Source organism: Lissotriton vulgaris, chromosome 6 (assembly GCF_964263255.1).
Source record: "Lissotriton vulgaris chromosome 6, aLisVul1.2, whole genome shotgun sequence".
In the NCBI taxonomy this organism is placed as follows: domain Eukaryota; kingdom Metazoa; phylum Chordata; class Amphibia; order Caudata; family Salamandridae; genus Lissotriton; species Lissotriton vulgaris.
In genome coordinates this window covers 128,918,368-128,934,652 of record NC_141694.1, presented here as the reverse complement: position 1 = coordinate 128,934,652, position 16,285 = coordinate 128,918,368, and the positions used below count along the sequence as shown (strand labels likewise).

General features: G+C 46.8%; 1 protein-coding gene across 3 annotated transcripts in view; it reads right to left on the bottom strand.

Moving 5' to 3' along the window:
• TOGARAM2 (TOG array regulator of axonemal microtubules 2) overlaps positions 1-16,285 on the bottom strand; it is a 477,994-nt gene that overhangs the window by 119,356 nt on the left and 342,353 nt on the right. For all 3 annotated transcript variants that reach the window (XM_086926146.1, XM_086926144.1, XM_086926145.1), the window contains one exon: positions 14,681-14,822. In XM_086926146.1, coding sequence (XP_086782272.1) covers positions 14,681-14,822 — 142 coding nt within the window. The remainder of the gene's footprint in view (positions 1-14,680; positions 14,823-16,285) is intronic.

The following is a 16,285-nucleotide window of genomic DNA, read 5'->3' as shown; positions in this document are numbered from 1 at the left end:
GAGTACGGAGTTCTTTTTTATATGGCGCGAACTGCCGCCTCTCTTCCTGCACTCTGGCCGTAAAGTCCGGGTAGAGGGAGATGTCCATACCCTCATGTTGTAGCTTGCCCTTCTCCCTCGCCAAGCGCAAAGCCGTGTCTCTGTCGCGGTAATTAAGGAGCTTCGCGATAATGGGGCGAGGAGGCACGCCAGGCTGCGGTTGTGGGCCCAACGTGCGATGCGCCCGTTCCACTATGAACATGGGGGAAAAAACCTCCTCTCCGAGTAGCAGCTTCAGCAGTTTCTCTACGAAGAGTTCCATCTTCCCCGTCTGCGTAGTTTCCGCCACGCCTGTGATACGGATGTTGGACCTGCGTGAGCGCGCCTCCAAGTCCTCTGTTTTATCACGGATAACTTGTAAAAGTCTATCAAACTGCTTTCTGTCTTTGCCCCACTCTGTCTGGGCTTCTTCAGCTTCGGTGAGTCGACGTTCCGCCATGTCTAGGCGCTCCGCGTGTTTGTCCACGCGCTCCGCCATGCGGTCCATTCGGTATGACAAAGCGTCTATCTTAGTGCCAACAGACGCAATGCTGTCCTGGATGCCCTTTTCCATTGCGGCCAACATGTCCCGGAGCTCCGTGGATGCTGGGGCTGTCGCTGTGGCTCCCTTCGGAGATGACTCCGGTGCCGCCGCTTCTGGCCCTTTCGGTCGGCGCCGTTCAAAGGATAACTTCCCCTGGGCAGCGTCGTTCTTCCCCATCGTTGTCCCTGTTGCGGAGGAGCCCAGAACAAGGGGGCGTCTCGCCAGCGGCAGGCCGCGAGTGCAATACAGGGGTCTCTTAAGCAAGCGATTTACTGCCACCAGTTATCAAGCCCGGTCCGGGGGTCCGATGCAGCCAAGATGGCGCCCGTTATGGCGCCCGAATCACTTCCTATCACTTCGACAAGACCCGCACCCGTAAGGCCCAGGGTGCAGTCAGGTCCACAACGCCAGCACCGGTCAACTTCTCACCACCGTGGCCGGCGGGCGCCGGGATAGCAGTTCACTGCAGTGGGGATCCAGACCGGCAGTCGTACCGCTGTGACGATCGCTCCACCTCGTGGTACGGGAGTTCAGTGTCCTCTCTGCCGTTGGCCCTCCAAGCCGTTCAGTCGTGGGGCAATCGCAGACGAAGGGGGAGAGGACGTCCCAGCCAGGGATATATCCAAACGGTAGTCCGGTCGGAGCTCAGCCCGACCACTCCCAGCGCTGAGGCTGCACGTCCGGCGACGTTACCCGGCCACCTCTCCAGGATAGTGCGCGGCTTCAGGCCCAGTCCTCCTCGGCCGTGCCGCGAGGGGCCGCACTCCAGAGAACTCGGAGAGTCTCGCCAGCAAACGTCCCAAAAGGTCCCCAAATGAATCTAGGGGTGCCAACGGGTGTTCGAGAGCCCGCTATGGCATATAGGGCACGATTAAGGATAGATTATCAGGATTATTCCGGGGCTATGCGAGGAGCCGAAGGCTCACGCGTCCGCCATCGACGCCGGCTAGCTCCGCCCCCCGGACCTATATTCTTGTTGCGAAGTCTTTTCTAGAAAAGGGGGCTTACAGTCTGTACTATCGGGACTGTCTTCCGTTTTGATCATAGTTCCAGAATCTCCAAAGAATTTCTTGCAGTGTTGGGCATGAAGCCAGCCTTTACGTCCCTCGACCTTGACGGCAGTCCTCGTGGTGAGCAAAACTAATTTCGGTGTTTTCCAGCGCGGCTCAAGGGGGCTTGACCGATCAAAGTTCCGAACGTACACGTGGTCACCAGGGACGATGGCATGTTCCTTGACCTGGGTGTTGTCGGGGAAGGCGGCGGCAATCAGTGAACGACAAGAGAGTAGTGCAGACATCAAGGAAGCCAGGTAATCTGTCAGCACGTTACTGTCAACATCAGTTATTTTCTTAGGCATAGGCATACCCCACATATTCGGTGGTCTACCAAAAACCACTTCATAAGGCGATAGGCCTGTTCTGGAATGAGCTACCATACGCATGTAAAAGAGGGCAACCGGCAAGGCTACTATCCAATCCACGCCTTTTTCTGCACAGACTTTCGCTAATTTCGTCTTAAGTGTCTGATTATGGCGCTCGACAAGTCCAGCTGCTTCTGGGTGTCGTACACAATGAAACTTCCATTGATATCCTAACAAAAGGGACACTTGTTTCATTAATTCAGAGGAAAATGGCTGACCGTTGTCTGAGTACACGACACGGGGCAATCCGTATCTGGGAAAAAACTCACGCACCAGTTGCCTGGCGGTGGTCACAGCAGTATAATCTGGGACTGGGTACGCTTCTGTCCATCTAGATAGTGCACATACAACTACTAGGACATACTAGTAACCTCTACATCTGTCCATCTGGATATAGTCCATCTGGAGGACTTCAAAAGGATTTTCAGGAGGATGAAATCCGCCTTGTTCCACCGGAATGCCTTTGCCTGGATTGAACTGGCAACAAATCATACAGGTACGTACTTTCTGTTTCGCTGCTGCACGCAGGTGCTTGTTAAACCAGATATTCTGTAAGCTATCTAGCATTGCCTTTTCTCCCAAGTGTGCTGGACTATGTGCTGTGTTTATGATAACTTGTACCATAGAGTCTGGGAGAAACCATGTAGCTTTGCCTTTAGTCATCCAACCTTGGTCAGTCTGGACCCCTCCTTGTTCAGTCCATTTCTTTATTTCATCTGGAGTGGCATGTGTCTGTATGTCGAGTACATCTTGTGAAGGATCCCTGACTGTCATGCTGTTTGTCAGTACTGGTACCTCTGTCTTTGTCGTGTCTGTTGGTGTCTGGGCTGTAGGTTTAGCTGTTCGGTCTGCCAGGTCGTTACCCTGGGAAATGGTGTCTGTAACTTTCGTGTGTGCTTTGCATTTCAGGATTGCTATGGCTGTAGGTAAATGTATTGCTTCTAACAGAGCCTGAATAAGGGGACCGTGCTGAATTTTAGCCCCATGAGAGATCAGGAAACCTCTCTCCCTCCATAATACTCCGAAATCATGAACAACACCGAATGCATACTGTGAATCTGTATATATGTTCACTCTCAAGTTCTTGGCTCTTATGCAGGCTTGTGTCAGAGCGATGAGCTCTGCTGCTTGTGCTGACAGTATGTCTATTCTTTGTGTCTCTTTGACTTCAGTATCAGTGGTCACGGCATATGCGGCCACTAACTCTCCCGTGCTTGTTCTCATGCATGAACCATCTACATAAAGTGTCAGGTCAGGGTCTGGCAGTGCAATGTCTGTCAGGTCTTGTCTTGGTTTCGTCACAGTATTTATTACTTCCACATAGTCATGTGGTGCAGTGTCTACTGTGCTTGAGGGCAAGAGTGTAGCAGGGTTGAGAATATTGCATCGTCTGATCTCTATGTGTGGCTGAAATAACGTCAGTTCATATCCTGTCAGTCTTGCTACAGTCAAGTGCTGTGTCTGTGTCCTGTTCAAGAGAACTTCCACTGCGTGTGGTACCTGGACTGTCAGGGGGTGTCCCAGCACTATGGAGTCACTCTGTCTTATAGCTAGGGCTGTTGCTGCAACTGATTTCAGGCATGCAGGCAGAGCCTGGGCCACTGGATCCAGTGTACTAGAAAAATAAGCACAAGGCTTGTGTTTTCCTGCTTGATCTTGTGTGAGGACAGATAATGCTGTTCCATCTCGTTCAGTGACGAGAAGCGTAAAAGGTTTGCTGTAACAAGGAGTCGCTAAAACTGGTGCTTGACATAAGGCTCTTTTTAACTCTTCAAATGCCAGGGTATGTTCTTGTGTCCAAGGGAGGACAGTTGAAGACGCTGCCTCCTGTGTTGTCAACTGCATGAGTGGTTTGGCTAGATAGGCATACTGGGGAATCCATTGTCTGCAGTATGAAGTGAGGCCAATGAAGGCCCGTACTTCCTTTTGTGTCTTGGGCTGTGAAAGGTTAGCAATTAACTGGATACGTTCTTGTGTCAGCTGTCTACCCCTCTTGGACAGCAAGTGTCCAAGGTACACCACTTGCTGTGCACAGAATTGCAACTTCGAAGGGGACACTTTGTGCCCCTTGTCTGCCAAGAAGTGTAAAACTGTCAGTGATGCATTTTTGCAGTCTAGTTCTGATCGTGCTGTGATGAGGATGTCGTCTACGTATTGGAGCAGTGCAGTGTTGGCAGGCATGTGAATACTGTCCAGCTGTCTCTTTAATGCTTGGCTGTAAATACTAGGACTCTCTGTAGAACCTTGGGGAGCTCTCGTAAATTTAAAGCTGCGTCCATTTAAACTGAATCCGAAGAGGTACTGACTATCTGGATGAATTGGAACACTGAAAAGGCATTCTTCAAGTCAATTACAGTAAAGAACGTTGCCTCAGAATCAATAGCAGTCAGTAATGAAGAAATATCTGGGACCACTGGGTATTGAGGAACTACACACTTGTTCAATTCTCGAAGGTCAACAACTAGTCTGTAAACTGGTGGTGCATTAGGGTCTGTTCGTTTAAGAATAGGGATGACAGGTGAATTACATACATTCGAGTCAGTTTCCACTACCACTCCTTGTGCAATGAGTTCGTCAACAATTTTCAGTAAGGCTACTACGGCATCAGGTGGTAACTTGTATTGTCGGATTCGTGGTAATACTACTCCTGTTTTGAGAGTGACACGGTGTGGTGTAATGTGCATGTAACCTACGTCAGTCGAACCTTGTGCCCATAGGTGCTGTGGTACATTCTGGAGTCTGCGGTCAAAATCTTTCAACACATAATGTCCCTTAAAATCACGTAAGAACAGTCGTACTCCTTCCGGAGAACAACATATAACTGCTCCTAGTTCTTTCAATGTCTTTATACCAAGCAAGTTTTCTGGACATGACTTAGTAAGCAGCAAGTCTGTGGTACGTGACAATGGACCGACCCCTAGGGTAACTGGTTTCGACACTTCGTTAACAATAGGTTTTCCTGAAAATCCCAGGGAAACATTCTGTGAGCCTGAGAGGGGTGCCCCTGGAACCTCGTCATGGCTGATGGTAGTTCTGCTCACCCCTGTGTCAATCAGAAATTTTCTGTCTTTTCCCAATACACGACTATGTACATAGGGACCCTCTTGATCTACAGGAACCTCAATAAGGGGCAAGCCAACTTCCTTCTCTAGGCTGTTTGATGAGAACTGTTGGTATTCTGGATAATCCGACTGTGTATACTGGTACATTTGTTGTGTGGCATGTTGTGTGGCAGGTGGTGGTGGGAAATTCGCTACTGTCTGTTGTGTGTTCTGTGGGGTGCTATTCTGCCTAGGAGGATGCGGTCGTTCTTTTGTCTTGCCTGTAGCTATATTGTGTTTCAGGACAGCACAATCTTTTACAAAGTGACCTGGCTGTTTGCAATAATTACAGTTCCCATTAACAAGTGTTGTGCCCTTCTTGTTCGCATTAGCTGGTACCGTTTGGGCAACCAGCACTTTCATTTTCGTATCTTTCATGCGTCTCTTTTCATGATCCTGTTCCTCTCTAATTCTGTTCTGGTGATATTGTAGCATTTGCAACATTTGTGAAGGGCTATTTGCTTGCCAAGTACTCTCAACCTTCAGTACTCTATTCTTGATCGGGGGTAAGGAATTCTCTACTAATTTGCTCACAAAAAGATGTGGATAGGACTCGCTACTGGGCTTAAGACCACTATTAATAGAAAAACATTTCTCGAATCTAGAATAGAAATCACTTGTGTCCTCGTCTTGTTTCTGTTTACAGGCTTAAATAGCATCCCAGTCTTCCTTTTTAGTAATCAATAATCTCGGCAGAACCTGTATCAGGAGTTCAGGTAGTGCTTTAGCTTTGTCCCCAAGACCAACACCAGGGTGCCGTCCTTTATCCTCTGCTTCCAATTCTGCCCAACTTAACTTTTTCTCTCCCACCTCCCAGTCCTTTTCCTTAAGCTTTTCATAAATAACAGCAGGCAACAGTACTTTCAATAGTTTTATAATGTCAGCGTACGTATAATCCCCTATGCGGAGAATGTCTTTTAATTCTCGGTGGAACCCCCCCGGGTCTTTATCATGGCAGGGCAACATCTTTTTCATTTCCAGTATTTCTAATTTCGTCAAGGGTGTGTAAACATACACTCGTTGAAGCTCACCCGCTGTATTTTTGACGGGATGTACCTCTCTTAGGGGGTTCTGTCTGTCTATGTGTAAGATCTTTCTGTCATGGTGTGGGGCGGGAAGCATGCATGTGGTCAGAGAATTAAGTACTTATGTCGTTGATCCAGAATAACATTAATTAAATCAGTACCTAGGTCTGTCCATCTTTCTAGAAGTATATCGTCCAGTAATTTATACAATGGACCGGGATCAGAATATTGACTCTCATACAACGTTATCAAATGTTGAACCATGTAAATACCAGCCAAACGCTGTTCGTTCGGCGGAAGGCTCAAAAAGGTCTGAGCCACTATATCACTGCTATATATGTTAGAATTAGACACCCATTGGACGGCTGACCGGACCAATTCCTGTTTGTGTGGGGTGTGGGGTCTCTCGCTCTCTACCCGTCGTTTCAGTGCTTTTTCAGTAGCTTGGAATAGATTCTCAAGGGAATATCTTTCTTTTATAGAATGTCCCTGTTTACGGTAGTCGAGACACTTGAGCCTGTCAAACTGTCGTGCTTTGCCTACGTAATTCATTTTGTCCTTTTCCTCGGTTTCTGGCTCAACATCTTCCCATGATGACTCATACTGCCCGTCGGACTCTTCCTTGTGTATTTCTATGATCGCCTTTCGTATTTTCCTGTACATACTTTCTGTCTGTCCCTGTTTGTCATGCCTACCGGCAGCTATGTTGTCACTCCAATCCATTAGACCTTTCTTTACATCCTTGTCTGGTTGGTCTTGTTCCCTGATCAGACAGTTAATCATAAAACGTAAAATGAAGTTCTTAACTTCCACCTTTCTTTGTTCCATGGCCTCTTCTATACTTTCGGGTCCCTCCCCTGTCCTAATGAAATGGTATATTTTATCTAGGTGTTCCTTCATGCCTGGTAATGTGATCAAATAGTCGGTAGCATGTCTTAATCTTAGTGAAGACACTAGCATTGAACCTTCTCCTGGTACTGGATCGTATATACAACGTGGGATCATTACACCTACATACTTAAATGGTGTTGATGTCATTTGTGGCGTTCGTGGTGGCCCTAACCCTAGCGGTGTTCGTGTCTTTGGAGGTGTTCGTGGCGTTGGCAGTGGCCCCCCTCCCACTGCCCCGGACCCTACGTCATCTTTCACGACCTGCGGAAGCTGAAGCTGTAGAAGCTGATCCTGTGATGGGGGCGGAGGGAATTCTGCGTTTACATAGTCCGGTGCGGGCTCTTCTAGATAGGAGGAAATAAAAGCTTCAGAGGCTGTCGGCTTTGTTCTACGTACTCTAAAGGGTACTGGTGGTGGCGTGTGCGACCTACGGGATTTTTCAGAGGGGGTCACTTTAGCTAGTTCTTCTGAAAGGACGGGATAAATACCTGCAACGAGGGCATTTCTTTCTCTATCAGCTTGTTCTGCCTTGACCCGTTCCCCCTCTTCCCGCAGTTCTTTTTCTCTGGCTTTTTCCGCTGCTTGTTTACTTCTCTCTGCTTGGTGGAATTCTTTCTCTGCTCTCCTATGCGCTTCTTTACGCCATAATTCAATGGCATCTTTCTGGGACGGTCTTACTTTCCTTTTCCATAGCGCTTCCTCTACTTTCATAATGCATTCAGAATCCCATGTTCCTGAGGCAGGCCATCTATACTTCTCCTCTAGATCCTTTGTGTAATCTACCCATAAGTCTAAAAACAATATGGCATCTAGCCCATGTTTATTATACATAAAATGACCAGGTGTGTCTCTAGGCGGGACGGGAACTGACTCTTCGAGTATCCCTTTCCTGGTCCCTATCTGACGTAATTTCGAAAACAGTGGCATGTTGGAACGAATTTAATGAAAACACAATATACACCAAAATAGACTGACTGGAACAACCATTCACACTACAACAGTAAAACACTAAAACAGATACATTTAACCGATACATGGGGAAAAACACGAACTTGAAAATCGTTAACTTTATGCACTGAAATACAGTACAACCATACCGGTCTCATAAAGAGACGCGTCTTTACCGTGCCCACCGAAATGGGCCCGTCTTTACCGTGCCTGTGTGACCAGACACGTCTTTACCGGGCTCAAATAAATGAACCCGTCTTGAAACTTTATACTTTATGCATTCCCAATAATGGTACTCACCGGGAAGCAGAACTTGAAGGCCTCGGAAACTCGATACTGCGGTACTGCGGTGCTGCGCATGCGCCTCGGAACAGGTGGGCCTCTGGAAACCTCGGACCTTGCTCTCTCACGGCTTGGGCTCTGGTTGGGATGATCCGCAATCCTCACCGCCTCGTGTGGATGCCTGGTTGCAGTCCGTCTCCTCCGTGGGCCTGAGGGAGTAAGCAGGAAGTCCTGCTGTCGTGTACACTTTGAAGTCCGTCACGGCTGTAGAAGGGGGCAAGGGCTGGACCTACATCGCCGGCGCGTGGGGAAGGGGACTTGTCCCTATTCGGGCGCCAGAATTATGTGGTAAATTAAATATTACCCTGTCGGAATTTCTATACTTAAACAAAGGGTCATGCATATAATGAGAGGCAGAGTCCGTGGTGTCCGATTCAAAAGGGCTTTATTTCAGTAACTCGAGTTAAGGGAGAATCGGGTTCCATCACCACTAAGGTTCAGGAAGGGTCTTCTGAACTTTATTCACAGAGTACATTATTTATACATTAAACATACATTGCATTGCATAGAGAAGGCGGAGCGCTCCAGGCGGAGCAAGCGAAAGAGAGAGAGATAAGAGCACATGGGCGTGCAAAAGGGCATGTAAGAAGGCGTACACGTGGGCATTCCCTTGAGGAGTCATAGGTGTGTCATAGGTGGGTGGATACATGGAGGGGGTCTGCGTGGTCAGCTGGAACCTTTACCCTACTTGTGTGCATCACTTGGTCATGACGTGCAATTAACGTGTAACTGGGGGAAGCTGGGGGGGAGCTGACTTTCGTTCTAGTAGAGGAGCCTTGAGTGTCAGGACGACCTGCACATCTGATGTTATCTGATATCTTAAGTTTGGAGGATGTATTGTCTGAAGTAAAAGGTCGCTCGAGCAAAGGTTGCTCATCACTAAGAGCCAGTGTGTGCATATATTTCTCCGTGCATTGCGTGGGGGGGGGCATGGGCTTTCTATGGATGCAAGCTCTGTAAATCACTTAAATGGAGACAGAAAGGCTGGGCTCTATCTCTGTGGACGGGTTATGTTTACCTTCTTCACTAAGCAGGAATGTGTTTCTGTGGAGCAAGCAGATAACTGTAAGCAAAATACTGTCTTGGCAGGCTGGGCTGGGCCCCTTTCGGCTGAGCAGAAAGTATGCGAGAGGTCAGGGATACATAACTGAGCTGCAGCTTTCAGAGTGTCTGAAAGCATGGAGCCTGAATTCGGGTCCTGGCTCGGCTGGGCCACAAAACGGGTTCATCTCGACTTTTAAACGTGCACCATCCAAACACATTGGCAACATGGGCAACATAGGTCTCAGGTTAGAATTAACGTTTCTTTCATGGAAGGCTTGGTAACTGACATTCTAACATGGGACGGAAATGCAAAGGTATTATTATTACAGGCATAAGAGGGAAAGTGCATGGGTGACATGAACATACACTAAAAGTGGGGTACATGCAGGGGACACATTGGCCACGTAAAATTTCTATTTCCTCAGGTGCCTGTGCCAGTTTTGGACCTCCGGAGGTTGCTGCTGCTGTTTGGGAGCTGGAAGAAAGAAGAAACGTGAGGAACTGCTAAAATCGTCGCATCTCTCTTCTTGCGGCTGTTTTCTTGACACATTTCCATGGTGCGAGAAAAATGTCCACGCATCGCCGTGCCGTGACGAAACTGATGCAGTGCCTGTCGCAGCTGCAAGAATCGACGCATCGAGGGATTGCGGCTGAAAAGGAACGACGCATCGCCGTTCAACGCCGCCGCATTGATCACCGACGCATCCCGGATTTCCACGCATCGTACCTGTGCGGCCCGCTTTCCCGAAGCATCACTGACGAACCGGAACCGTCACTAAGAATCGACGCATAACTCCCCATACAAGCCGGATTCGACACAACTCGTCCTCTGTGTGTAACAAAACTGTTGTATCGCCTCCCCAAGGTCTCAGGAGGAGTGTCGCATCTCTTCGTTTTCAGACTCTGCAGCTGTCTGGCTTTTGGAACTTTGACACAGCTGCTACAGGTACTTTGGTGAAAAGTCATGCATCCATAGTTTTCTATGGTACAAGTTCTTGAAACCTTTTGAAAATCATATTTTTAACTGTATATGTTGGATTTTTGTTGTTTTGGTCTTGTTTAGTTTAAATAAAGATACTTTCTTTTTCTAAACTGGTGTGGTATTCTTTTGGTGTTTTCATTGCATTACTGTGAGTGTTGGTACAAATACTTTACACATTGCCTTTGAGATAAGCCGGTCTGCTCGTGCCAAGCTCCCGAGGAGGTGAGCAGGGGTTATCTAAAATGTGTTTCCCCCTCTCCCTGACTAGAACCAAGGGTCTCTATTTGTACAAAGGTACCTAAATCTATACTAACATAATAAAGAGAGAGCCCAAACCTTTGAGGCGGGAAATCTCAGGAACCACAGCACCAATCACAACACCCAATACAGCGTTGGAGAGGGCAGTTGCAGCAAAAGGACATAGGCTATGCAGACGCCCACCATATACATTAAAAAGGTAAAAGAACCGTGCCAGCAAAGTAGTTCCTTGTGGGCGTGTCTGCGTTGTGCTGTGGGCGTGTGCTGGGGGCATGACAAACGCTGGGGGCGCGTGGTCCGTTCCGCCCTTCATGCCATGTCTCATATCGTGTGCTGTGGGCGTGTGCTGGGGGCGTGGGCGTGTGCGGGGCGCGGGATTACGGAAAAAAAAGTGAGCGTTGTGACCAATATTTCATTGTTTTTTCTTCCCAGGTTCTGTACATTCCAGCTCCGGGTATCCACCCTGCTCCCTTTAAATACCCCCGCACCCCATAATCATAACCCACCCTTACTCCTTAAAATACCCCAACACCCTTAAACACTAACCCATCTTAACCCTATAAATATACCCTGTACCCCAAAACCCAAACCTATCCCTAAACCCTAAAAAAATACCCCTGTACCCCAAAACCCAAACCTAGCCCCGAACCCTATAACTACCACTGTACCTCAAAACCCAAACCTACCATGAACCCTAAAAATATCCCTGTACCCCAAAACCCAAACCTAGCCCTGAACCCTAAAAATACCCCTGTACCCCAAAACCCAAACCTACCCCTGAACCCTAAAATACCCCTGTACCCCAAAACCCAAACCTAGCCCTGAACCCTTAAAATACTCCTGTACCCCAAAACCCAAACCTACCCCTGAACCCTAAAAATACCCCTGTACCCCAAAACCCAAACCTAGCCCTGAACCATAAAAATAACCCTGTACCCCAAAACCCAAACCTACCCCTGAACCCTAAAATATCCCTGAACCCCAAAACCCAAACCTAGCCCTGAACCCTAAAAATACCCCTGTACCCCAAAACCCCAACCTAGCCCTGAACTCTTAAAATACCCCTGAACCCCAAAACCCAAACCTACCCCTGAACCCTAAAAATACCCCTATACCCCAAAACCCAAACCTAGCCCTGAACCCTAAAAATACCCCTGTACCCCAAACCCCATACGAATCCCTAAACCTACCCCTGTACCCCATAACCCAAAACTATATCTGAACCCTTAAAATACCCAAACACCCCAAAACATATACCTCAGTACCCCAAAACATATACCCCTATACCCATACTTACCTTATCCACACATTAAAAAAAAAAACTTTTACCATTTATGCATTCACAACGAATTTCGTTGTAAATGTATGCGTGGTAAAAGCATATAAAATGTAATGCCATGCGTTATAATGGCATTGCGGAGTCATGGTACTTTCGTAATGAAAGTATGCAGAGTGATGGTATGCGGAAAGAAAGTTGCGGAATAATGGGTGTTTACCCTCCCCCGGTAAGTACATTGGTGGCACGGCGGCCCACATCTCCAGCAACATACTCATATTTTTTCACCACCGATTTAAAAAATGCACAGGTCTCTCTCATTGATGGCCAGCACCGACATACACTTTTAGACACACCTCCCGCCACAAGTTCTAGAATTGCAAACTTTAGAGCTGGGGAGCTACGTTCGAATCTCGGCACAGCTCAACATCCTGTGATTCCAGGCAAATCGCTTTGTCTCCCTGTACCTACCACAAATGAATGTGTTCTTCTGTAATGTAAACTGTGCTCATGCCATGTTGTCGAGTTTGCGCTATATAATATTGCAAGGAAAAATAAAGTAGGGAAACTCGAGTTCACACACTACTTAATGCACACTCTTAAGTGCATCAGCAGTGCACTGTGAATCGGAGCGTTTCACAGGCCTGTCACAGATAAGAAATGCTATCAAAACAAAATCCTACAAAACAATATACTACTGGCCGGCAGCAATTCATACCCGGAAAACGTCGGGACGGGCTGCTAGTAAAATAATAAATAAATAATAAATCCGTATTTGTAAAGCGCAAACTACTCACCCATACAGGTCTTAAGGCGCTGGGGGCCGTTGTTGAAATTAAGTGAGCTACTACCCAGAGTCACATGATGCTGAGCTGAGCTGCCGCCAGGGATCGAATTGTGAACCCTGTGCTCCAAAGTCAGCTGCCCTGGCCGCTGCATCACACCTCTCCACCTACCTCTGCCAACTAGAGACCCCCATCTCCAACAGCATACAAACCGAAGGCCAGAGTGAAAAAAGAAAACTAAAGCGACAAGTACAAAACTCAAGAAGGTCCTTATCAAGGGAAAGTCTACTTTCCCAACAATCTTCACCACAACATCCTCATTCCCATCTCGCTCTCAACCTAAGGACCCATCCTGTAGCTATGGCAGTCCGTGTCCCTCTAGACTCCAGTGTTCCAGTGGGCACTACATGGCGGTTGCTCATTTGTGGTTGTTGGGAGTTTTGTTGGCGAATACTCTTTAGTGGTCTCAGGTCCCTCGAACATATATGTTCTCTAAGTGCTGCCACCAAAAACTTAAGGAAAGGATCCCATATTGTGTAAAAACAACGGTGTCATTAGAAATTGAAAGTGTTATCTGTTCCATGCTTAAATAAATACAGAATTTCTGTAATCGGTCATGAAACAATGGTACCTTCCTTTTCGCCAGTAATGCAGTAACTATTGCCTACCCCTCTGCAGTTTTACAGTGTGCATAATAGAAATCTGGGGATCTCTATATTGAAAATGAAGTCAAAGGCATCTATGATTCTGCACCTGTAACTGACTGCATGGATATTCCTATAATAAACGTGTCCGGGCGCCTCCTCTGTGCATCCTCTTCAACAGGCGGCTACTTGCTTGTTGTCCCTGTCATGAAGCTTTACCGGGGGTGTGGTACTGGTTAGTAACCAGTTTCACTGCTGCCTCCTTTAACAATGATACCTGTGATATGTTGTATTTTCAAACATGAATCAGCTTATTTCATATCTGTGAAGTTGCATCCCAACTTTGTCTCACCTATGCTGTTTCGTTGGGGCTCCCTCCCAAAAATGACCTGGAACATCTTGGATATTAAACGCATTTCGTCATCCTTCAAAAGCATCCATTTCTCGAAGGACGTGATAAGTCAGAGGCTGCCTCTATTAACTGTGGTGGCATCCCCCAAAGCCGAACTTGCCATTAATAGAAACTTTGCATTCTCTGATAGCATGAATTCATAGCTGAGGACAGCAAAGTCTTTAATTTCTTCTTCGTTAAACAGGTCCCCTATTATAATGAAGCAACCTTGAGCCCAAGCCAGAAATGCTCAAGTTTTGTGTGGTGGAGAAGCCTTTATCCAACAACACAGAAAGTGTTGTCCTGGTAATGAGAACATTCCCATTCACAGTAAATTAATAAATGCCTTGGATGAAGTTGAAGGTGCCACATCTTATCCAATACTTTATGTGATTTTGTGTTGCATAGAACATGACTTTGATATGCTGTGTTGCACCGGGCTCAGCAAGAACAAAACCCCCATTAGCAAGACATTTATACATAAGGTAAAAGATTAGAACGGTGCTGCAATGTTATAAAATCACAGGTCCATGGTATATTATTCTCAAATATCCTTTTGTGATTTTTATTACGTGTAAACTTAGAAGATAGGGTGTGGCTAGACAAGTGACGCAGTAGGACGGCCAGAGGTCGCTCCATCTTGGCGCAATCGTAAGTGAGATTCTGACCACCCTCTCCACTCAAGCCCCTCCTGCAATTGTTTTTCACAGCCAGAGGAGGCGAGCCTGGAGCGCGGTCAGGGACGCTCAACTTGGATGTTCGATTACTAAGCGCATGGAGGTGAGGATAAAGGGAGAAGAGCGGCTATATAATATGTACTCTTACAAATAGCTAAACTTTAATGGGCCTCAAAAGAAATGTAGATACAAATTCACTTTAACAAGGTATAGGTGGGAATTTTACCTCTGTTCCACCACGAACAAAATGGACAAATCTATCTCAGTGGCCTCTGTGTTGGGAGGTGAGTCCTCAATACCTACCAGGGGAAGATAGAGTTTTACTTTCGCTCACCAGTCCTTGTGATGAAGACACTTCAAGGCATCGATCAGCCCCTGTTCTGGGTGAGAAAAAGGCCTGATCTCGATGGATTCTGGATTGTCCAAATCGGCATCAGACTCTCGAGAAGTCAGGGAATTTGCTGGCAGGGAATGAGCTGTATGGAGAGTGAAAACAAATAAATGTCACACAAATGCTGTAAAAATTAAATACACAGATGTTTTGCACATGCACTCTTGAATCAGATGTTCTATGTGTACTTAGTGAGGACTTACCACTAGCAAATATTGGCCACTATCTGAGCATGTGCTTGCCCCGCCTAATATGTTATATAAAGAGTGGTCCCAGACCTAGTGGAATTACTTTATACAATAACAAATTTTCTTAAACCAATTCCTTTAAGAAACACATCATAAATGACAGGTGTGCTTAATCACACTCCAATCATGTGCTGTGGCTGATAGACTATCAGCCACAGCACATGATTGGAGTGTGATTAAGTACACCTGTCATTTATGATGCTGCATTGATGTTTATTGTGAGTCTTTAGATTAATTCTGTTTTGGCTCCCCTGGGAAGCCATTTTTCAATTGTTAGAAGCAATTTACAATTGGATTGGCACTTGAACCTACCCACACCTTCCCAACACTGCACCCCTTCCCCTTTTCCCTGTACAGTGGGCACTGTTAAAATGTGTATCGATTATTTATATGTATATATGCACTAAAAAGAAAAAATACAGTGAAAAAACGTATACACACTATTTTGAATAAACAATAGTGTTTCTTAAAGGAATTGGTTTAAGAAAATTTGTTATTGTATAAAGTAATTCCACTAGGTCTGGGACCACTCTTTATATAACATATTGCTACCCAGGTCCCTTGACTACCGGGTTCACCTTCTTACTGTAATGCTGCCCTGCCTAATAGCCTATCCCTTCCCAACTGGTCTTTCCTTGCTGCTCTGATTTCGGAGGTAAGCCTACTATCGTAACTTATGTAGGGGTTGAAACTGTTGTGTCAACCGCCGAAGTAAAATAGTTTCTAAAAAAAATACTTACAACACTGTACTCAGCAAAAATAAGCTTACATAAACACACTTTTTGCAATAAAAGGATTGTACTGTTGTTTTACACATCCCTGTGACATATTAAGCATACCCTTCAACTTCAGGATCCCCCTGTATTCACCCTATCAGGCCTCTGGACTCTTCTCTTTCCACTAAGAACGAGCTCTGCTGAACAGCATGGAGCATAATGGACAATAGCGGCTGATACCGGACCCGGGTAGGATGTTGGGGCGGGGGTGGGTGGACGAAAAAAGTTTTTAAAAGGCCCCCAAAAAATACACTTACCTGTGACGGCCAGCCGCCGCCTCTCTTCGGTCCTCTTCTTCCTGACTCCAGTCCCGCAGCAGGATGCAGGAAGCATCCGGCTCCCAGCCTCCCAATAGCCAATCACAACGCTGCAATGCAGTGTTGTGATTGGTTTGAGCGCAGTAGATCGGCACTCAGCCAGGGAATGGGGACGGGGCATGTTCTCCACGCAGAATGTAATGCAGCCTGCATGAAGATGCATATGCGCATGAATGTTTGGCCAGTCCGAGGGAGCCGGCCAGTCAT